The sequence below is a fragment of the Canis aureus genome, chromosome 18, assembly GCF_053574225.1.
Source record: "Canis aureus isolate CA01 chromosome 18, VMU_Caureus_v.1.0, whole genome shotgun sequence".
Lineage (NCBI taxonomy): Eukaryota > Metazoa > Chordata > Mammalia > Carnivora > Canidae > Canis > Canis aureus.
In genome coordinates, this window is record NC_135628.1 from 22,911,776 (window position 1) to 22,935,526 (window position 23,751).

Below are 23,751 nucleotides of genomic sequence, written 5' to 3' on the forward strand. Positions count from 1 at the left end.
AGTCCTTCCTGCCTACTGTGGGACCATGAAACACAAATCATCTTACTCTCCTAAGTATTTTTCCTCATTTGATACTTCTACATTTTATAAATGTGTTAACATCTTCCTCATCCTTCAGTAATTTTTTTAATCACTATTTGAAACCCCACTTCCCTTCTCCCTAAATCACTGCCTTCTTTCCTTTGCCCTCCACACCAAAGCTTCTCTCAAGAGTAGTTCACTTCATCCTTTCCAACTCAGCTTCCCAACTCAGCTCAACTTTCTAGCTTCCCCTGCCATTGCTCAAACTTTGTAAATAAATTTAGGAATGACATGACTGATAAATTAGTTACATTATCTGTTCTTAACCTGCCTGAGGAGAGACCATCACTGCTACTGACATGCTTCAGGTTTTCATTCTTTTCTTGAGTGATCTCATTCACTTCTAGAGCTTTAACTAGTTTCTTTTTTTTTTCTTCTTTAACTAGTTTCTATATGAATATCATTTTGAAATTTTAGTGACTGCACTCACCTTTCTCTGACTGCCTTCTTAACATACTTCCCCAGGAAAGTCCTAAAGATGGTGCTTTTAATTTACCATTTTTAAAACTACTCACTCACCTGGGCCTACTCCTCTTACTATAAAGTCTACCTATTATGACATCACCTTCCACCCATTCTCCAAAGCTTAAGATCTCAGAATCATCTGATACTCTTTATTCTCCCTAACTTGCAAACATTTATATTTTTTTTCAAATACTTTCACTCTGTTTCATTAAAGTCTCAATTTCATCCTCTTCAAAATTTCCACTCTCAGACCTTTGATTTACAGTTTTTATCTTCTTTTGTATAGACTATTTTAAAATTCTCTTAACTAGACTACCAATCCCTAATCTTTCCCCACCCTAGTCCCTGCTCTATCCCATGACTGGAAGTATCCTCATTAAGGCACCAAACTCATCCACAGAAAAGCTAGATCTACAGAGATCCTTTTTTAAACAGCTCAAGTAATAGTAGTATCCTTAATTTACTCTCACAGTGTGGTAGCCCTGCTTTGAATATTTTTATTGACCTCACCACTAATTAACAAAGCAGGTCAAAGCTTTGCTACTTTAAGAAAATATGTAGTGTTATAACTAAATCAGTCAAATTGTCTGGAAGTGTTTTTACATAACTAATAAACACAAACAGCCTGAAATATTACTACAGGATCACTGCCAGATCTTATTAAATATGAAAATTTGAATCTTATTTAGTATCTCAAAACTAAGTTATTTTAGAGCAATAAATTTCATTGAGTTTTTTTCAAGATAACATTTTATATATGTACTTACAAAAATACCCAGAATTCATAACAGATCCAGTGATGCAGTGGTTTTTAAATTCAGCCATGACGGAGGTGATTGAAAAAAAATAATCTTAAGTAGCTGACTCAAAACCTGACCTTCTCACAGCTGCACTTGGCATCGTTTTTATTAAGCCACCATCACCTCTTGCTTATTTACTTCAGCAGGCACTCAACTATCACTTATTTCTACTCTAGTTCTCGACAATATTCTCCAGAATGGTTAGAGAGATCATTTTAAAAAATAAAAAATACTTTGTTACTCTCCTGCTAAACTGTCCAGTGGCTTCCTGTTGCACTTAGAAAATGTCCCAAACCTGACCATGGCCTATACCAGCCTTCATGACTTGGCACTGTGTGCCCTGCTGAGTTCACCCTCAACAATTTCTCCCCCATCTGCTCATCTCCAGTTGCACGGCCTGCCTTCCCCACTTCAAATGTGCTGAATTAATTTCCCATTTCTCATCTTTACCATCATCCGTTCTCTCTGCTTGAAATGATCTTCCCAGATATCCAACATAGATCCTTTTTCTCTCGTTTGTCTTAATATGTTACCTCCCCAGAAGCTAAACCTAAACATTCAATCCAACTGCTGCACAATTCCATTACTTTGGAATGTGTAGTGTGCCTCTCCCACACACACTCTTAGCCACTTTCCCTCCTACTAGGTTTGTTTTCACCAGAGTGCTTATTTGAAGTAACTTTGATTGTTACCTGTCTTCCCTTCACTTAAAAAAAAAAAAAAAAAATCACTCATTGTTTTATCTCCTCTGGCGCTAGGACAGTAACTTGACACACTGTATGCACTAAAATATGTATTAATCAATTCATAAATACATTCTAATTTCTTTCAAAGCTCTATCTCTTGAGTTTCACTCATTTCCTTTCCTACATCTCTGTAAAGATGGTCTATGGGAACTACAAACTCACTGTATTCAAATACTGCATTACTTCCTAAATCTGGTGTGTTTCCTATATTCCCTACCTCAGTTAAAGGCACCTCTTACCTTAACTTCTACAACATTCTATTTATTTTCCTTCATCTATCCCCAATATCGCTATTTGAGTGAGCTTTCCAAAATACAAATATAACTATGCTTATCCCTAGGTTAATATCATTCAGTGGTTTCCTATCATCTATAAAATCCAAATTCCTTAATATGATACAAGGGACTCACATCTCCTTCATCCTTGCGCAGGGGCCATGCTAATCTTCTCTGTATCGTTCCAATTTTAGTATATGTGCTGCCGAAGCGAGCACGCACATCTCCTTCAACTATTCAAACGTGCTCTCCTGCTCCTCCTCAGAGGGGCCCTTTCAATTCTGGTCACACTGGGCCATGTGCTATTCTTTAAATCTATTGCTTCATACTGCTATCACTTCATCTTAATGGTTTCAAATGAAGCCTTTCCTGACCCATGCTAGCAGATTTAGAATTAATTACATTACTCACCATATAGCATAGTCAATCTTCACTATTCATCAATTCTGTATTTGTGAATTTGCCTACTTGCTAAAATTTATTTTGAACCCCAAAGTCAATACTTGGAGGGCTCTTGTGGTTACTTGCAGACAGGCACAGAGGCAAAAACTATGCCCAGTGTGTGCATCCTCAGCTTAGGTCCAATAAGGCGACATTCTGTCCTTTCATTTCAGATCTTATACTAAAAACAAGTATCCTTTTCATGGTCTATTTAGTGCCATGTTTTTCATATTTTCGTGCTTTTTCATGGTGATTCTGCTGTCAAAAATGCCCCCTCAAGCATTAAATGCTGTTTGGTGTTCCTAAGGACAAGAAGGCTGGGGATGTGCCTTACAGAGAAAAATAAAACATGTGTCCGAAGACCTTTCTTCAGGTAGGAGTTACTGTGCCATTGGCCATTCAATATTAATGAATCAACAACACATGTTAAGGTGTCTTTAAACAAACAAACAAACAAAAAAACAAAACATGAATAACAAGGTTATATACTGACCAGTTAATGAAAATGTGATCAGAGGCTCATAGGAACATAACTCAGAAACTCAGAATTTTCCCCCAGAAGCAATGACTCCATTTTTGCTAATTCAGTGGTCACAGGGAATTTCTAAGACATTACTACCATGAATAATGAAAACTGACTATATTTTCATATGCATGTCTGTCTCTACCACAAAATTAGTGGGCTCTCTGAGAACAGAAATGGCATCATATTTATGTTTGAACTCTAATTCTTAGTACTATGTCAGACATGCATTCTGCAGTTAATAGTTTTTGCACTTAATTTTACAATTGTGGTTTCTCATCATTTTATTGTAATTTGCCCTATAAGTTTAGATATTATGGCAGGATCTTCACTGTTTCCCACCCCATGAAGACATTGTTCTACTTCACAGTTAATAATCTGAATTTTATCTTCTGTCCCTGCCCCTTCACCTCTTTTAAAGCCAAAGATCATGCTCAAGTTCAAACGTCAAAATTAAAGTTAAATGAAAAGGCATTTATAGAGGTTTACTTTTCATCAGTTAGCCCTAATGAGCTTAGATCTAAAAACAGACAAGCTGTGAGCCAAAATGAAAGACTGAGCACACATGCCTATATTCTTTTGCTAAGGGCACAGTAAAATGACAAAAAAGATACCGGCATTTTTTAAAAGAATAAAATGCCAACAATACTGGAGGTGAGGTGGGAGATAAATGAAAAAGATTAGTCAAACTAGAAATTTTAGGAAATTCCTGGAAGTTAGAAAGCAGATGAACGAGGCTTGAAAGTTCAACAAAAAATTAGACTTGACAATCTGAAGATAATTCCCTTATTTACAAAATAGCTAGGAATGCTATATAAAATACCAAAAACATCTTCTCAAATACAAAACCAAGCCAAGAGAATCTTCATGGGTCCACCGGATGAAGATAAAAAACTGGTAAGCAGGTGCTTAAGCCACGGCTGCTCTGGGGTTTGTAGATTTCAGTACCTACAAGTTCAGAGGCAGCAGCTTAGGACTTGGTCTCTTCACAACAGAGAATTGAAATTGTGGCTCTCCATATAAGGCTGGGACCTTACAGGACTAACCGCCACCCTATGAGAGACTGGCCTAGCAAAGATGTGCCTGCTAACCAAGGAAGACAATGAGCATTAGCTTGTCTCAGTCTGGATTCCCTGATAAAGGGAAATATCTCCTGAGAATGTATAACCATGGCCTACTCTCAAGGATTCAGGGTTCCAATATACCTACCTTGTACAGAAAACCCTGAGCAGAAAAATTACAAAGATGCCAAACAGAAGCCTTAGCAAATCTTCCTTGGAGGAATGTGCTCTTTAACCAGGCTGTACAGAATCCTTTCAATGAAACCCAGCCAAGCATGAGCTCACAACTCCAAAACCACAAAACACTCAAGGAAAAAAAGGTAATTGAAAACACAAGACAGTAACACTGTCATAAAGGAAAGCAGATAAGATTGAATAAACATCGTAATCTATGACATTCAGTTCTTCCTAAGTGGATTTCCTCTAGGCCTCCCTTGAGAAGTACATGTGTGTTCAAATAGTCTTCTTTTATGGTAGAGTCAATATAGTTACTGTGTAAAATTGAAAAAAGACATGTTTTCTAAGACAAGCAGTATAATTTTAAAAATTATAATACTCTCACCCAGGGTAAGTATCACTCCCTCCCCAAGAAGCATTTGGAGAGAAGTCATGGCATTTTTGATGCCCCCATGGCTATGGCAGAGAACAGGAGCACTAAAAATTAAGATGTGCTCAGCACAATCCTACACAACATAGTTCTGCCAAAATGCTAATTATGAATTGTTGAGAAACACTTTACTAACTAAATCTAAAACTGTTATCAATGATTAACTCTATGAAATAAGGCTGGGAACAGAAATTTTTAACTTCATTGCATATTCATTTTTCTATAGTTTAATGCTATTTACCAGGTAACTGTATTTTTTAAAGGTTAATTAAAACAAGTTTATCATAATAACTAGGGAGGAAAAGCTATTCTGTTCATTGGTCAACATAAACTGGGTTGTTCAGAGCACAAACGCTGCATATTCAACTACCCCAGAATTCCCAGACTCAGGAGAGCAGTCTCTTCAAACACCTAAATGTTTCTTAGCTAAAATATCTCGACAATTAAAATAATCTTACTGATGTGGGTTGTATGCTTACGCAGTGAAGATATGATACTTCTTTTGTGAGGTGGCAGTTGCAGCACCAAAGCTTTCCACAGCTAAAAAGAAACCCAAGGAAGGAGTCAAGACTCAATACAAATAACCATATATATTGAAGTAGTGGGGTAGATGTTTCTGTGGTGCAGTTCAAGAATATATCACTTAGTAAACTAATGAAAGCCTATTGTTGTTAAATAAGTGATCTATCAACAAGGCATATCAGTATTAGATTTGATGGAAGGTCAATTAATGAAACACTTGCACAGATGAAAGTGGAAGATGAAAATATAATTTATGGGAACTAGAGGCAGACGAGAAGTTATCTATTAAACAGTAGATCTGTAATTACCTTACAACTTTGCTACTCAAAGATAAATTCTCAGTGTTCTCTCACTCTTCTCTCCCTCTCCTTTATCACCATACCCTGACCACTAGAGAACAGTTTTCTTCATACTTTTGCTTTCCCTCTCTATTCCTTTATTGCACAGAGTAGCTAGCATACACAGGCATATTTCACTTATATCTTACTAAATAGCCAATATGTTTAGATCAACATCAAACTGAAGTGGGTTAAGATTCTTTCAAAATGTTTTTCTCCATTGATATGCTCATTTATCTTTATATTCCAATGAATTATTTTGCATTACTTAACGATAACACCAACAAAAAACTTTGCATACTTGTTACATTCTAGAATTTCAGTGTTTTTCACTTATCATTATAAAACTATTATAAAACCTTTCATATGTACTTATTTAAGGCAATCTTTATCTATAAACAGGGACAAAATTATTCTAAAAGAAATAACTCCTAGATGTTTCTTCTTTTCAGCTAAACATTTTTTTAAATAAACTTCTTATACATAGAAAAATTAGAAAAGGTTCAAATGCTATCAGAAAAAAAAAAAAAATCTTGCATAAACAAGTTAAGAACAGATGCAAACACTACCAGAAAAACCTAGACATAAGAACTAGCTCAACACAGACCCGGGTCATGAAAAACCATAAAGCACATATAAAGCCTTGTTGTAATAGAAATGCTTAGGAAATCACATTAAGAGGCTCTCAGAATTTAGAAACAAGGGTGACCCCTCAAGATGACTGAAACACAAGATACATAAGTTAGCAGAAAAAAGCCACCCTAAGAGGAACAGATCTACTGCAAATATTGTCTAAAGTGTCTAAGATATACCTTTAAGATAAGAACATAATAAAGATGGAATGCCTGGGTGGCTCAGTGGTTAAGTGTTTGCCTTTGGCTCAGGTCATGGTCCTGGGATCAAGCCCTGCATCGGGCTCCAAAGGGAGCCTGCTTCTCCCTCTGTCTGTGTCTCTGTCTCTCTGTCATGAATAAATAAATAAAATCTTAAAAAAAAAAAAAAAAAGAACATAATAAAACAGTGACAATTAAGTGTACAGTAAGCTTTTAGAAAAAAGAGCGTTAACAGACAGTTTCTGGACAATCCTAGGAAAAAAAGAGGAAATTCATAGGTCTCTAAAACTGCCCAGAGAACTTGCCTACTCGGGATCCCTGGGTGGCGCAGCGGTTTAGCGCCTGCCTTTGGCCCAGGGCGCGATCCTGGAGACCCGGGATCGAATCCCACTTCGGGCTCCCGGTGCATGGAGCCTGCTTCTCCCTCTGCCTGTGTCTCTGCCTCTCTCTCTCTCTCTCTATCATAAATAAATAAAAATTAAAAAAAAAAAAAAAAAGAACTTGCCTACTCGATATTCCAGGATTTCTCAATCTTGGTATATTGACATTTTGATAATTCCTTGTTATGGAGGGATTGTCCTATAAATGGTTTAGCAGCATCCCTGGTCTCTACCCACTAGATGCTAATAAGCATCCCCACCCCACCCCAGACTGTGACAACCAAAAATGTCTTCAAATATTACCAAATGTCCTGTGGGAGGCAAAACTGCCCCCAGAATCAGTGATATATTTTAAATAATGCAAATAAATGCACCAAGCTAATACAGTTTAACATTTCTAAAATCAAAATCACTTCAATTTTCTTGCTCACCTAGTGTCTCATAATAATTTGGCTTTATATAAAGTATGGTCAGGGTTGTAAGAAGTATTTGCTGACCATACTTTATACTATGTTAATAGCATAGCATAATGCTAATTGCATAGCATAGCTATATGCTAATAATAAAAATCAAGTCACATACTTTTTTCCCCACAACTTCTAACACTGTTTTAAGTATCTTTCAGGAATTTGAATGCTTTTAAAAATGTTTTTAAAATTCCTTGTTTAACATTCTCATAATCTTCCTACCAGTATCTTGACTTTCTAAGTTTTCCTTTTCCCTAATTTTTACAGTTCCTTTGACCCTCCCCTCCATGACAACCACACAGCTCATTCATCATCCTTACTGTAAATATCTTTCCTTTGAAAGTTAACAGTATATCATGCAGGGATAAATGAAATGTGACTTATTAATTAGTACCCAGGTAAATGATCACAAAAGACATCTCCATCCTTTAATAATAATAAAGGGGTCATATATCATTGAGAACAACCTGCTTGAAACTAGAGAATACAAGAATGTACTAAAAACATAATCTACATGATCTCAGGATCGTGAGATCAAGGCCCGAGTGGACTCCTTGCCCAGCAGGGAGTCTGCTTGAGATTCTCTTTTTTCTTCTCCCTCTGCCCCTCCCCTGCTTGCCTGCACATACCTGCAGGTGTGCAGGTTCGTGTACTCTCTCCCCTCAAATAAATAAATCTTAAAAAAAAGAAAGTAAGAACCTACATGAACCTTTAAAACAAGATGAGGGCTTACCTTGGGAAAAGATCCCCAAACCCTGAAAACCTATGGACTGCCCTTTGCCTAGGAATCCCTTGCAAACTTTGAAATACCTCTGTCATTTGATCAGCCACAGTGAAATTGTAATTTCCCTATATTTATCTCTTATTCCCCATTCCCTCTGCCACCACTTTCAAGTTCTTATTGCTTCACCTTTAAATTATCACTGCAAGTCTCTTCCCACTATTCTCTTCTTCACTGTAACCCACTCAGCACAAGACTATCATGTAAAAATTTTAAAGACAATATTAGATTAGAAGTTTACTGTTACCTGAAAATGTTTAAATCTCTTTTAAAAAATCTAGCTTTTTAAATCTACTCAGCCTAATTCCTCTATTCTCTAATATAAACTATCTATTCTAACCAAATTATTTTTATTTACTACACTTGCAACCACACGTCTCTTTCTACTGAAATGCCATCACTCATGTTACCTCACCCAACAATATTCGTTTCTTAGCAATTCAGTACCTAATCAATTTATGGCACACTTTTTGCCTTTTCAGAATCAAAGTTTTAGAGCTAAAAGGACTCATCTCAAAATTAATTCAATCAAATGAATGCCAAGTCTCTCTCTACAGATGAGACTTTCTTTTCCTAAACTTCAAACTCTTTCAGAACTTAGACAGGTGCACATGATAAAATGCTATTTATATGCTAATTTGTGTTGTTTCCTAATTTCAGTAATAGATTAAACTCAGCTATAATCATGGAACAATGCTTGGTTGACGGGATGCAAAAAAGACAGTTTCTTTTCTAAGGTAACCCTTTTACTGTGTGAAATCCCAGTATACATGTATGTACACGGATTTACTTTTGGTGAAAATTTCTACTTGAGTGTAACAAATTCTAAGCTGCTCTTTTTGGAGGTATTTTGGGAAAAGGGGAACTGCAGGTCTGGAAGATAAAAGAGAAGGGAAATAAAAAGATGGCAGAGTAGATGATATTTGCAGTTCACTCTTAGAAGAAGGGACAAAAATTTCCAGTCTTCGATCTAGAAACAGTCTATTGGGAAGGAGAGAAAGGATATGAGAATGAGAAGGACAGAGCCAAATCAGTGTTCCATTATGCTATGTTCTGATGAGTGCTGGCATGAAATTATCATGGGTAAAAAAGAACTATAAATACCCCCTCAGCTCTAGCAAGCTGAGTTAAATAAAGGTTACTAAAAGCTTATTTTTTTAATTTTAAATATCCAAGTTATGCTATCTCTAGAACAACAGTTGGAACCACAAGTTGGAGTAACTTTTGAGTGGAAATAAGAAAGGCTCTTATTTATAAGACACCGTAAAAAAAAATGCTTCTTAAAATTTTAAGAACTCTCTACCTCATTCCCTCAAATTGGAAATCCTGAAAAGTTTCTTTCAAGTAGGGGGAAATGGAAAATAACGTATAGTCCACGTTTTTTTCCAAATTTAATTGCATAAAATGTTGTTGATATCTGTTTGATACATTTAAGGTTTTAATTGGATGAATGTTTATAAGGATTTTTAAGGCTTCAATCACAACCACAGATTGCTTAACCTTACTGCCCCCATAACATCTTAAATTCCTTCAGGGAAAATTTCTCTACCTTGGGATTTTCAAGAACCTAATGCTAAGACTGATGAGGGCATCCAGTGATGACTCTGCCTCAAAGTGAGGCATATGCCTCACAGGGTGCTTCAACCTTCTTAAAGTCTTTAAAGTTTTTTCATTTACCCCTCATTCCAAAAGATTACTAGTTTGAAAAAGAAAATAAAAAGCATTTGAATCAACTGACATAAAAATATGCAGTATCATTGCTTAATTTCTGAAACAAGCAACTTCAATGAATTAAAATTTAACTCAGTTACCCAGATTTCTTATATCAAAGTCCCAGATAGAAGGGCATTTAATAGATGAATAAAAAGGCCCAAAATTTTATCTATGTAAAGCTAAATTTTCCATAAAACATATTATATGTAAACAGACATATATATATTCTAGGTAAAATAAACAAATCCCCTTGAAGACAGCCACAATCATCCAAAATACTAAAAAGTTCCTCTTATGATAGTGGACCATAAGGAACATATTACAACTATTTGCATATGTGATTAAGAATCCTGTGATAGGGAGCTTATCAGGAATCATTATGTGTCCTTATAAAAGAAAGGCAAAGGGAGATTACTCTTTCACACATACAAGAGAAGGTGATAAGAGGAGCTGAGAGAGATTTGAAGCCCTTGAAGACTAAAGTGGTGTGGAACCACAAGCCAAGGAACGCTAGCAGCCACCAGAAACACAAAAGAGGAAAAGAACAGATTCTCTTCTTGAGCGTTTGAGGGAGCACAGCCCTGCTAATACCCTAATTTTGGTCCATTGATAGTGATTTCAGATCTCTGACCTCCAGGATTGTGAGAGAATAAATCTCTTTTTGTTGTAAGCCATCAAGTTTATGGCAATTTGTTATAGCAGACACAGAAAACTGACAGAATCATATAAGGGTCTTAGATTTTAAAAAGCTGCTGATGAGCAAATGAGATAATGTATGGAGACCATTTAGCATAGTCCTAAAACATAGTAAGCAGTCAATAATATTACTCATGCCATTGACACAATGACTAATCTCCAAGCTCTTGGTGCTGACAGGAAAAATTAGGAGGTTCAAACAGTAAAACCAGGCATATACGCACAAGGCTCATGTGAGTTAAAGCATATAAATCAGCCACTCATATGGTGTGTACTTGCCAGTTATGTAAGTGTTGTGCTATAATTTGCCCCATACTGAAAAGATAAACTGTGCATGAGGCCAGCCAACTGATAGCTTCCTGGGAGCGGCAAGCTTGAATTTTCATTAGTAAAGAAAAAACAAGGTTACAAAGAATGGAAGAGTATAAAAATGAGCAAAGCAATGGAAATCATTTTGATGCTTGCAGAGATATCAGATCTGGCTAAAATAGATACCACGGTAAGAGACCAAATTCTAAGGTTAGAGCTATATAAATGATACAAGACCCTAAAACCTATGCTGATTTGATTAATAAAGAGAACATTTTATAGAATGTATTATTTTACTAATATTGGCTCTTGTTGACTTTAAAATATAAACATGATCTGGCCCTACACCAGACTAATTTAGAATTCTTTGATAGAGAATAATTATCAAGGATTCTGATGCCTACTTAGGTGGAAAACCCCTGTACCAAAGTCAATTCAAGGCAAATGACCTAAGGCATAAAAATATTAAGTATATATCATATCTTTGATGTATTCAGCTAAATTGGCTTATCATTTTCCTAAGTGAAAACTCCTCCCAAGATATAGCCCCTCTAGGTTCCGCCACATATTTTTCTCTAAAGCAATCCCTCACACTTCACTTTTTTCATATTTCTCACAAATTGTTCTAGAAAAATTTCAAGCATCTTCAGGTGCCCTATCCACCCCACTTTTCATATCTAACCCAACCAAGATCTAACAATATTTTACAGAACAAAGGAACCATGTAAAAGTTCCATTAATATATTATAAACAATTTATAAAACTGGCCATTTACTGTAATAAAACATAAGTACATTTATCAAATAAAATTCCAAATCACCTCTTACAAAAGATTTCCAAAAGCATAAAATTATGAAGTGGGTCTATGAAAAGCTAAGCACAGTTCATTTCAATCTACTTAAGTGCTACTAAGTAGTTAACTGGTAGGCTCTGAAAGATGCAAAGTATATGGAAATCTCTACCATTTAGAAATGAACTTCACCAGCACTAAGGTAAAAAGAAAGGGTGATCTGAGAAGATGAACTAAACATAATCCTAAAAGGAATCTCCTTTGTGGGGGTTGGGGGTGGGGCAGGGGAGTGAGGTGTGACCTTGCTGGCTTTACCCTAGCCTGGTCTTGTTTCATGACTAAAGCTAAAAATAAAGCAACACAAGTTAATGTTCAGATAATTAAGTTGTAAATTAGCTCTTTCCTCTCCCACAAACACCTACAACAATTTACGCATATTCTCACGTATTTCTATTTACCTTCGTACTCTTCATAAATTTCAATCACATCAAATTCTATTGATGTCTATATCTACCAGCAATGTGAGAGAGCATCTGTTAGTCTCTATCCTCCTCAAAAGTACTATCAAATTCTTTTGGTCCTTCTAATTTGTTAAAATGGTATCTAACAGTTGTAATTTATAATACTTATATGTGAGGTTAAGTATATATACTTAGGAACCATTTGGATTTCCTATTCTATGAATTACCTGTCTATAATCTTTGCTCAACTTTACAGTTGGTCTTTTTCTTATCAATCTATAGGTATTCATTACATATTAAGGAAGTTCGCCTTTTGTCTGCAATACAAGTTGCAAATATTTTCCTGTTTTTATATTATCACTATGCTGGTTTTGATCATTTCTTTCCTTCATGTATGTATCTTATTGTCCTCAAACTGTAAATTCCTTCCATGAAAGGACATTTCTTTTTAATATCCCCAGGACAGTGCTTCTCAGATCTTCTAACTACATATGCCAGAAAAATTTAAAAGAAGGGAAACCAAACTTCCAGAGGGTGGTCAAGGGTGAACATTAATTACCATTGTACCATCTACTTGGGTTGTCTCTCCAATCCAACTTCACACGGTTACAGCAAATACCACCAAGTTCTAATAATACAATATAGTTTGTTGAACAGGGGAGGGATGAGTACTAGATAAATCTTTCCTGTCATCTGAGCTGGTACTTAAACTCAGGAGATGCTGGCAGCCATATTTTCCGCTAACAGGAGTAGGAAGTGGTTCTCTGCAAGAGAATAAAGGAAATGTGTGCAGAATAAAGAGATGTAGTGTATTGTGCTGGCACTGGATGGAATTCTGAGTCTCAATCTTTGGATTCCATCAGATGCTCCCTGAATCTTTACAATAAATCTTACCTCTTGTTTACACCACTTAGATGGATTTCTATTAATTACAGCCAAAAGTAGCCTACTTACTACAACTACCATCTCCTCATAGCATTCCGTAAAGGGACACTATAACATCAAAAGTTGAGGAAGGACAGAACCTCAGATTTTTTCTTTCTTGAAGTTATATTTATAAAATGACAGCTGTGTGCCAGGAACAGGTCTAAGTCCTTGAAAAATAGTTAAACAGAAGAGCTACAATTACTGTTTCCATGGGGCTTACACTGTAGTGAGAACAGATAATAAAATTATATATTATATAAATTGTAACATAAATTACATATTATATAAATTATAAATTATATAAAAATATAATTTCAGGTAGTGATAAATGGTTTGCAGAAAAGTTTTTATATAAATTTATATAAATTACAAATTTTATAAAGATACAATTTCAGGTAGTGATAAGTGGTTTGCAGAAATTTTTTTAATGGTAATGAGATAGAAGGAAATAAGGGTGCTGTCATTCTAAACGGTTGGTTAGTGAATACTGCTTATCTGAGAATACTTGAACTGAAACCTGAAATGATGAAAAGGAGCCAGTCACGTAATGTTTTAGGAAGAGAATTTTCCGGCAGAGTGAACAGTCCTAAGTCAGAAACAAACCATGACATTTCTGAGGGACAAAAAGGAGGGCAGATATAGTGAACAGGACAATGTTAAAGAAGTGGTAAAGGAGTAATTTAAAAGAAAAAGATGTAAGTTTGCGAAGTAAGTAGGGATCAGTTCACGTGTAGGAACTAGTAAGCAGTAGAAAGGATTTGAAAATTAACAATCTATACAAAAAACACACTATATTATCTTTAAACCTTATATTGCCTTGCATCAATGATAAATAACTTTAACAAAAAAGGCCTTTAGAAATTACCATTCCCACATATTTGACACAAACCTGAAGTTAGCTAGAAATGAACGTTTCCTAAGCAGAAAATATCATTTTCTACTATACCATGAACATTAAAAAAAAAAAAATAGGTAAAAAGCAAAGCCATTTAAGAATCTAGGATGATAAAATGATAGAAACTACTTCAAATTCTATCCTATCTACTATGATCAAGAATGTACAAAGGTCTTAGCTACGGAAGAACATACAAACTTCTTTCTAAACTACTATAAACATAATATCCTTTGTTTACTGAGTTCACTATGATTGTATTTGATGTTGCCAAGGTAAAATACCATCAGAAGAGAAAAAGTGGAAACCAGACTTCTGATTTTAAGAATAGCCACAATATAATGGTCGACAAAGTTGTTAGTTTTAATGTTATCTTTACTATGAAAAAGGAAGAATTTCCCCTTTGTGGTGACACTGGATACAAGGGGTGCTTTAACATCTCTTCCTCTGGGCCGCCTTGGTGGCTCAGAGGTTGAGGGTCTGCCTTCGATCCAGGGCGAGATCCTGGGTTCTGGGATGGAGTACCGCACCAGCCTCCCTGCGAGGAGCCTGCTTCTCCCTCTGCTTGTGTCTCTGCCTCTCTCTGTTTCTCATGAATAAATAAGTAAAATAAATAAAAAAAAAATCTCTTCCTCTGAAAGCTTTTTAAAACAGATAACCAATCTGTTTGAAGAGGTTCAGTTCAGTATCTCCAGATGTTTCCAGACAACTAATATCTGTGTACAGTAAACAAGTAAAACTACATTGCTACTAAGATTAACATCAGTAAAGTCAGATTATAAAAGCTCTAAAGTAATCCTGAATCTCATCGTTCACGTTGTTAGATAGTTAGCCCACATAACAAGAGACTAAAAAGTAGACTGTTTATAACACAATCTATAAAGAGACATACTTTGTAACTGTGGTGTGAGTTTAAAAAAAAATAAAAGTCACTAGACACCTTGATCGAGACTTGACTCTGAGTGCATCCTTCTCAACACATTTCCAGCAGTTTGGCAAAGTGCCCAGGGATGATTAGCAGCCAGTGTATGTAAGGGAGGGATATGGTCAATCTAAATTGTATCAAGTCTCCCCCCAGTGGTCATAGACAAATAACAAGAAAAGGGGGAAATTGTTGCACCTTCTGTGAGACTGACCAGAAATACACTGTGCAGAACCTGGGCCCTACAAGAAAGAAATAAAATCTTTAATTCAATACTAGCAACCTACCAGTAAAGAGATCTTTTATGCTTCTCTGCTCTTACGATATTCATAAATGTGAAGCCTATTTTTGGAAGGAAAGAACCTACAGGCAAAATAAAACTAGCATATTTCTTCTCAGTATATATTTTTAAAGGAATAAACAATATCTTCAGACAGCCCAGTATTGGTTTTACCTAAAACAACCAGGTGTTCATTCTCCTTAAAATATATACCAGCACAGCCCTTGCAAGTTAACTACATTTACCTGAAGTAGGGTTCTGTTACAAATTTAGTCATTTACCAAATGAATTGCCTCGTTAAAGGAAATTATCAGTGTTACAAACCTAATGTCTACTTTGCAAAACACTCTTTCAAAAACCACCTAGAACTAGATAATTTATAATACAGTAAGTGATGTCAAACATACAAATGGGTCCTCTTGCTTCTTGTAATATTTATTTTCTTGGTGCTTTTACAATTAGATAGCCTTTGACTAGCACTAACCCTCTATTATTTGCAACTCTCGGCAATAATTTGCTGTTACTCACTTTTAACAAAGCCTGGATGTCAAAAATGTGAAAGGCATTTAATTAAAACATCTGCTGTCTTCTAACCATCCATTATTAAGTGGTAAAGTACATTTTAAAAAGATGGTAAATACTCAACTTCAATTTAAAAACAGCCTTTTAAAAAGGTAACACAATTATGGCTGTCTTGGTTATCCCAAGCTAAAAAGGAGGGGAGAGGGGAAGGAGAGAAGCAGGCTGTGTAGTCTTCTGGAACAATTTCAGCTTGAAATGAGACTCAGGGAAAAAAAAAAAAAAGCAAACTGCTCCCTCAAATGTTTAAGAAAAATATGATTCATTTTTAAAAAATCCAACAGTTGGCTCAAAGAACAAAAAAACGATTCTGTCTTATGTAGTGCTACCAGACTTGCTTAAGCACCTTAATTTTTCCAGTGTTTATTTAATCTAGAATGTAAAATAATTCATTTTGAAATTCCAGGTGAGAAAGGAATTGAGGAGCATCAATTGGAAAAGGACACACACACACCCAGCTACCCCACTGGTTGATGTTTTTTCATAAAAATATTTAGTATGCAACCCCCAAAGGATAAAACAGAACAATTAAAAGAGTTACCATTTGAATATTATGTAACCCTGGTCTAAAATAAAAGAAACATGGGACTTTAAAAAAGTAGCATGTTGTGCAAACACATATTTAAATATGTATTTAAATACAGATTTCAGATACAAATGACCTCAAAATGACACAACCCCAAAGTTCTTTGTTTACTGTAATAAGGCCTCAGAAGATAGGTCTATAATCAGGCCCGATCCCTGACCATAACTGCACAGTAGGTACCTAAAAGGAGCAGGATCACCTTAGTTGCGGTGTTCTACGTATGCACCGCAACTATCTCTGCATTGATTACCACCGTGCTACCTCGCCTAAGATGTTCGACATACATAAGTTTCCAAACGACGATTTGCAAGATTTCACGGGTGGAAATGGCTGCTAAACCATACTCCAAACTGAAGAGCCTTTCAACACACCTCAAATGTTCCGAACCACATTACACGGAGACCGATTCAGGAAGCATAAAGTAGAATTCCAACAAGCCCCAAAGGCGTAGGAAAAGAGTAAAAAAAAAAAAAAAAAAAAAAAAACCAACGTGGCTAGCTTGACCTTAACAGGCTGTTTGTAAGTAATGCGGAGAATTCTTCTGAGCTTCCCCATCAGCCTTCAATTCCCTTCCTCGCCTGCCCCCAATCCCCTTACATAAATGCACGCCCCAACTGATGAAGTTGAATGGATGTCCTCTCCAGCTGTAATCCCAGGAGCTGGTGAGATGGGGACTAAACTCCCAATAAAGTGTCAAAAAAAAAGTCCTTCTGAAAAAAAAAATAATAAAATAAATAAATAAATAAATTGATGGAGATATATCTCCATCAACCAGTCCACAGCCGGTCATCATACCGGCCGCAGGGATCCCTAAATCGACTCCCTCCTGGCCCTCCTCCACGTCGCCTTAAAAGAAAAGAAAAAAAAAAAAAATCCCCAGCACCTCTCTGGTTCCAGATTAACGTACCCAGGATCCGAAAGCGAACGGAGGCTCAGCAGCGAACGCCTCGGGAAGAGCGTGTGCCTGGCCCACAACCACTTGGACCAGACGAGTCCCGTGCCTCGGAAGTAGCAGCAGTAGTTGCAGAAAGCCTCCTCCCCCAAGAACTTGGGGCTCGGGAGCACGCCCGGCGCCGGCCCCGAGGGTGTCGGTCGCAGCGCCCACCGCCCCCGGCGCGGCTCTCCATTCATGCCTGGGGCGCCGCTCCCGCCGCGGAGGGTGGGCGCCCGCGCTCGGCTCCCGGCCCCCGGCTCCCGGCTCCCCGGGGCTGCCCGCGCGCCCCCAGCCCGGCCCCCGCCGGCCCCCGCCGGCCCCCGCCGCGGCCGCGCCGCCGAGCGCGTGGAGGGAGAGCCGGGCGCCGCGCGGCGGCGGGCAGCAGGGGCCAGACACGTTGCCGCGCTCCGCCCGCCCGCAGCCCGCAGCCGGGGAGCCGGGGAGCCGGGGAGCCCGGGAGCCCGGGGCCGGCACAGCGCGCCGCATCTGCGCCTCCGGGCCCGGGCCAGGCGCACGAGCAGCCCTCGCACCGCGCCGCCCGCTCGCCGAGCCCAGGTGCTGCGGGGGCGGGGCGGGCCGGGGTCCCCGCGTGGCGCGCGGCGAGCCCGCTCCCGGGGCAGCCTGGGGCCCCGGCAACTCACCGGCTCGCACCTCGGCCGCCTCCGCGCCGCCGCCGCTGCTCTCCCTCAGCCGCAGGCGCCGCCGAGCAGCCCCATCTACAAACTCGGGGCTCCCAGTTGGGAAACGCGAGAGGCGGCTCTCACGCCTCTCCGCCCCCTCCCTCGGCTCCCCACTCCGCCCCGGCTCCGGTCGCGGTCGCCGCCGCCGCCGCCGCCGCCGCCGCGCGCTCCGCCGGCCTCCCCTCCGCCGCCCTCCTCCTCCCCCCGCTCCTCCCCCGCCTCCCCCTCCTCCCCCGCCCCCCGCTCCTCCTCGCGCCGCCGCGGCCGGGGCGCGCTCCCTCCGGGCCTCGCGCGTGCGCCGGAGCCGGGGAGCGCGCGCTCGGGCGCGAGGAGGCGGCGCCGCCCCCGCGCAGCCCGGCCCCGCGCAGCCCGGCCCCGCCCCTCCGGCCGCGGCGCGGCGACCAGGTGGAGCCCCCCTCCGAGCGCGAGCGCGAGCGCCAGCCGACAGCGCCGCCTGCGCGCCGGGGCCTCCCTCCGCCCGGCCTCCTCCCTCCGCCCGGCCTCCTCCCGCCGCAGGCCGCGGGCGCCCAGTCCGCGCGGGGTCTTCCGGCCCAGACCGCCGCTGTCATCCTGCATTTACCGATAGGCAAGGTGCTCCCTGGGGCAGAAAAGACGCTCCTCCCTGCCGTTTCCAAGAGTTTACGTTCCAAGAGCCGGGTCCTGGGGCACAAAGCCTAAACAGGCGAAGGAGAGCCTCCGGGGAATCTCCTCCCTTGCCCTTCGCACCCCACCCCCCCCCCCCGGTTCTGATGGGTGTTTGGCCGGGTCTGCAACGTTGAGGCTGCCCTTTATGAATTTTCTCCCAAAGGCCCAAAGGGGGGTGGGGGTGGGGAGGGGCGTGATTCCCCCCCAAGGCACCGGGCTGCCCCGAGAGCTCCTCTCCCAGCGCGGGCAGCCCGTGGAACTCCCAGAGTTGGCTCCGCCGCACCTTCCCCGGACACCAGGTGTTCAGCTCCTCCCGAGCATCTGGCCTTCCCACACCTCCGCAGGGGCAACTGCGCCCCCCTTGCCCCCTCTACTCTCAACTCTGACTCTGCGTAGTGTGGCGAGCTCTGATGAGTGTCCGGGGGTGAGATGACACGTTTTGACAGCGCAGATTTAATTTTTTTCAGTTGAAAGGAACCGAGCCATGCAGTGCAGCGAAGACTCTGGCTAGAAAAACACAGCAAGGCAATCGGAGAACTTCCAGTTCCTCTAACATCTACCTGATTCCAGAAGGTGTCTGCGAACCATCAGACCTGTGATGGGGGCTTTTGAAAAAGCTCTTGTGTTCTTCTTGAAATTGGAGAAAACCTGTGAAGATGTTGTTTAAATTTCACGAAATGTTTACTGCAGTCCTTTCAAACAGTGAGTGTAGAAAGTGCAAGTAAAACTTGACGTGAGGAATAGCCCATCAGGAGACCTCCTCGATGCAGCCTTTGTTGGCTTCTCTTGGGCTTGTTGCACAGTGCTGCAAAAGCAGGATCTTTCCTGGCAAATGTTTGCAGAATGAGTGGATGCATCGTGGTCCTTTGGATTCTGAGATGGGAGTTTCAAACTATTTAGGATCCCCCCCTCTCTGTGAGTGTGGTTAGCATGATAGAGAGGGAGAGAATACTGTGGATGAGGGGTATTAGAAGGCCTGGTTCCCTAAAAAGTGTTTTTTCTTTTTTTCTCCTTAGCCTCAACCAAGCATCAAAGATTAATTTACTTTTCCAATAGGATCATTAATTTTGCAAACCAACATGCAGGGGGAGTTTGTAGAGTATTAATTGAGAACCTTCCTTCCTGGAACAGCAAACCTGAGGAGGGGAAATTAGAAGCATTTACAGAGACTTGAATGTACAAAGGGGTACAGAGTAGCTTTGAGCACATGTTGCGCCCCTCTCCCTGTCGTCAGGCCTGCTGGACAAAATGAAGTAGAGTGTGTGGTATGCTCAAGAGTGACGCAAGGTGGAGGCAGCATGGAAGAATGAGGTTTCTCTTCTCAGAGATACAGCATTATTTTTAAGTCTTCCTTTTTTTTTTTTTTTTTTTTTAATTTTTTTATTTATTTATGATAGTCACAGAGAGAGAGAGAGAGGCAGAGACACAGGCAGAGGGAGAAGCAGGCTCCATGCACCGGGAGCCCGATGTGGGATTCGATCCCGGGTCTCCAGGATCACGCCCTGGGCCAAAGGCAGGCGCTAAACCGCTGCGCCACCCAGGGATCCCTAAGTCTTCCTTTTTTCTCTTCTTTGCTTCCCCAGGCTCATTTGCTTCCCACAGGATACCCAGTGTCTCATTCCTGCTGTACGCCACCCAGGCCTCCTCACTTTTCTCCCTCCTGGCCCCCAACTTCACTACATCCCCTGCTGCCCAGCTACTGCCCTGAGCTCTTCTGGAGGTCAGGGGATGAATGTCATTTTGGGGTGTCTTTTTGATCCCTATAGTAAGTACACTTTTATTTTCTCAAGGGTCTTTCCGAAACAATGTCCTAACTTCCTACTCTACCTCCATTCCCTGCAAATAGGAGGAAATTTTGGGGAGGGAGAGACAGGGGAGTCTCTGCTTCTAAAATTACATATAGACTTCCCTGACTTACAGCTAGGACCTGCCCTGGCCGACTCCCTTATTCCTGCATGCACCAGGGACCCGTATTTGGAAACAGGAATATAGGAACAATGACATTTTATTTGCAATTCTAAATTTATTCTCTAAATAATGACAGCAGCTGTTAGATGGAGGCTTATCACAGTTGTAAGACAACCTCATCCTCACAACCAGAAAAATGATTGTGCTCTTCAACTATTGCTTCAATTGCTCCTCTTCAGGCTTCTCTTGCCAGTGAAGTTTCTCCTTTAGTGTCTATTTTTATCAAATACTCATATACAGGTTGTATTATGAAACACTTACTACTTTTTATAAATAATATGCCACTTTATGACATCCTCCCCTTCCTCTAAACTTTAAAGGTGGGACATGCCAAAATAAATTTGAAGTGATCTAATAGGAACATTTGGAACTCTCATCATTGCTTGCCGGCCCACCTTTCTGAGAGGTCATAATTTCTGAGACACTACCCATCCATTTCCCGTATCTGTTACAACTTCTTCATTCCAGAAAGGGGAGTGTTATGATTGAAAATGATGGGGAATTCTTCTCTTCAGTGTCCTTAATGATCTGACTTTTCATTTCCTTCAAGGTTACTCTAGAGGGATAGTTTTACCACAGCCCAATATCTCCTAACCATAACTCAATTTAAAGTCTGAATTTTGGTTCTTAATCCCAAAGCATCCATCGTTGGCTTTACTTCCTCCTTCCAATACAAACAAAAGTTTCCATACTTTTAATATGATTGCGTTTTCTTTTCTCTTCTGACCTGCTTTGCTACTTCAGAAACAGAATTTTACTAAAGAACAAGTCCCAAATTTTAGCAAAGCAAGTTACTTGCTCATTTTCCAACTAATCCATCATAATAAAAGCGGTGATGCTCCAGGAATATAGCTTTATGAAAAATTGCAAGTGACATGCATCACAAAGTCCAACCAAGCTTTCCCCCAGAATACTTTATTTAGCTTCACCCCTTTTATCTCTGTTCACTAAGCTAGGTCAGACTCCAATTTCCAGCCTCCTTGCTAACCTTTCTAATTCAAGTCTCTTGCTTGCTTGCTTGCTTGCTTGCAATTTTCCCTATGCTTAGAACAGTGCTTTTCATTTTTGGCTATTTATTAGGATCATCCAGGGAACTTTAAAAACAAACAAACAAACAAACAAAAATCACTAATAGCTGAGTCCTGCCTCTAGATTTAATTGTTCTGGCGTGAAGCATGGGCACCACGCTTTTTCAGAGCTCTGCAGGTAATTCTAATATGTAGCTAGAGTTAAGAAAGAACCACTGAAATGAGTCTGCTTCCAAACATTTATACCAAAGCTTCCCAGAACATTGGGGTGACTCCAAATTACCTCAAGTAATCAAATTAAAATACTTAATCCTGTGCTTTAAGACTCTTTGCCAATTGACTAGAATAGTCCCCTTTCAAAACAGCTTAAATTTATCTCCTTCCTAAAGCTTCTCCAGATTAGTCTCACCTGGCTGCCTAAAGATCACTGTTCCCAATTCTCTGAGTATTCCATCTGGCACTGGTTTACAAGCCCCTGGACCACAGTTGATTGTGTATATTATTGTTTTAATCCAGCTTTCATAGATACCTGTCAGGGGCTTTTCTTGTCATCTAAATCTCTCTGAAGTCCCACTAGGTCAACAGACAATCTCAAAATAAACAGAAATGTTATTCTTGGTGGAACTTTCCCCTACCTATCTGAAATCAGAACATTCCCTGACACTATGGCAGTTCATTTTTTGAACACCACAATTAAAGCCAACAGTTATAAAAATTTATGTGTTTAGGGTTGTTTATTGTTTCTTACAAAAAGAAAAACAAAAACAAAACTGTATATGTAGTAATCTCCCTGACTCTCCTTACAACCACTCATTCACTTACAAATGATTACATATCAAATTTGCTTCCACACCCACCTTTATATTGAAACTGTCACGACTGAGATTTTTCATTCAAGTGTTGATTCATTTATTTACTCATTTATTAGTGATAAATGCTGGAAATAAAATCATTAACATTGTCAAATTACCCCTACCTTATGGTGGAAAATAATAAGCAATTAAAATATCACGTGATAAATGTTATGTCAGGAGTCTTACAGAGACACAATAGAATCATGGGGGAGAGTCTTAGCTTAGTGTTCAAACAATCCAACTTCTCTGCAGTGTTTGAGGAGGTTGACCAGCACACCCCCACCTTTTAATCTTTTTTTCCTTTCATTTTCCTGATTCTATACAACTCAGAAACTTCTTCAGTTTCTCTGATTATTCCTTGTCTGACCTCTTGTTGCATCATCTCCTCCCACTTCCTAAATTAAAATGTTATACTAAGAAGGAAGAGACTTTTGAGGAAAAATTTGTAGAAAAAGAGACTACTTCCCTCAAGAATATCATGACCCTTAGAACGCCATCTTCAATGCTTCCACATCTGCATCTACTGTTCTATTCTCCCCCAGGGATGGTTCAACTTCCTGTTGAATGTTTCCATCTGGATAAGTCATTCAAGCTCAAATTCACATGTCTAAAATAAAATTCACTGCTTCTGCTACCCTACTCAATCCCCTCCTGTGAGTTTCCCTTGCATCTCCATTTCCTTACCTCTCTTTACCCTTTCTATAACAGACAGCCTGAACCCAGGTCCCTTGAAGTTCACCTTCTGAATGTTATAGGAGTAGATTCTCTTGTTCATTTCCTCTGACAGTACAGACTCTACTCACCCAAACTCATGCATACCTGAATGCCAGGTGCCAGGCATGTCATCCCAGCCTGCTCACTGCCTGTGGGACTCCATTCACAAGGTCATTCATAGCTATCTTCAAGGCTTCCCTGTGTATGGGTATTACACATCAGCCATATCGTGTGACTTCATATTCCTACCCCTCTGTTTTTGAAGCAATGCCTTCCCTCATCTCTGCTGATCAAACAGAAACTTTATGCCCATCTCACATCCTCATTTTCTATTAAAACTTTTTTGCCCCACACCAAAAAGAGGCAATTGCATTATTTTGAATTCTTATAACACTTTGATGATTTCTCACAGCCCTTTTCCTATTCTACTTCGTAATAGTATCATTTATGTTT

At 39.9% G+C, this 23,751-nt stretch overlaps 1 protein-coding gene, 1 long non-coding RNA gene and 1 pseudogene across 8 annotated transcripts in view; 1 reads left to right on the forward strand and 2 right to left on the reverse strand.

Annotated features, from left to right (window-relative positions):
- The window catches only part of PALS2 (protein associated with LIN7 2, MAGUK p55 family member), a 110,145-nt gene extending 91,937 nt beyond the window's left edge, over window positions 1–18,208 (reverse strand). The window contains exon 1 of one of the 7 annotated variants that reach the window (XM_077856495.1): window positions 18,051–18,208. Coding sequence is in view for 3 of the 7 variants with exons in the window: in XM_077856494.1 (XP_077712620.1) it covers window positions 512–536 (25 nt within the window). In the remaining 4 variants the exon portion in view is untranslated. Of the gene's footprint in view, window positions 1–511; window positions 654–17,382; window positions 17,520–18,050 lie in introns of those variants that run through there. The other 6 variants (XM_077856496.1, XM_077856498.1, XM_077856497.1 and 3 more) reach the window with 6 other exon arrangements.
- Window positions 2,488–2,585, reverse strand: LOC144289261 (U6 spliceosomal RNA; annotated as a pseudogene).
- A 361-nt stretch (window positions 18,209–18,569) lies between the features above and the next one.
- On the forward strand, window positions 18,570–22,965 carry LOC144288301 (uncharacterized). The gene is made up of 3 exons (XR_013356262.1): window positions 18,570–18,680; window positions 19,202–19,436; window positions 20,318–22,965. It is a non-coding gene; the product is annotated as an uncharacterized LOC144288301 (long non-coding RNA).
- The last annotated feature ends 786 nt before the right edge of the window (window positions 22,966–23,751 follow it).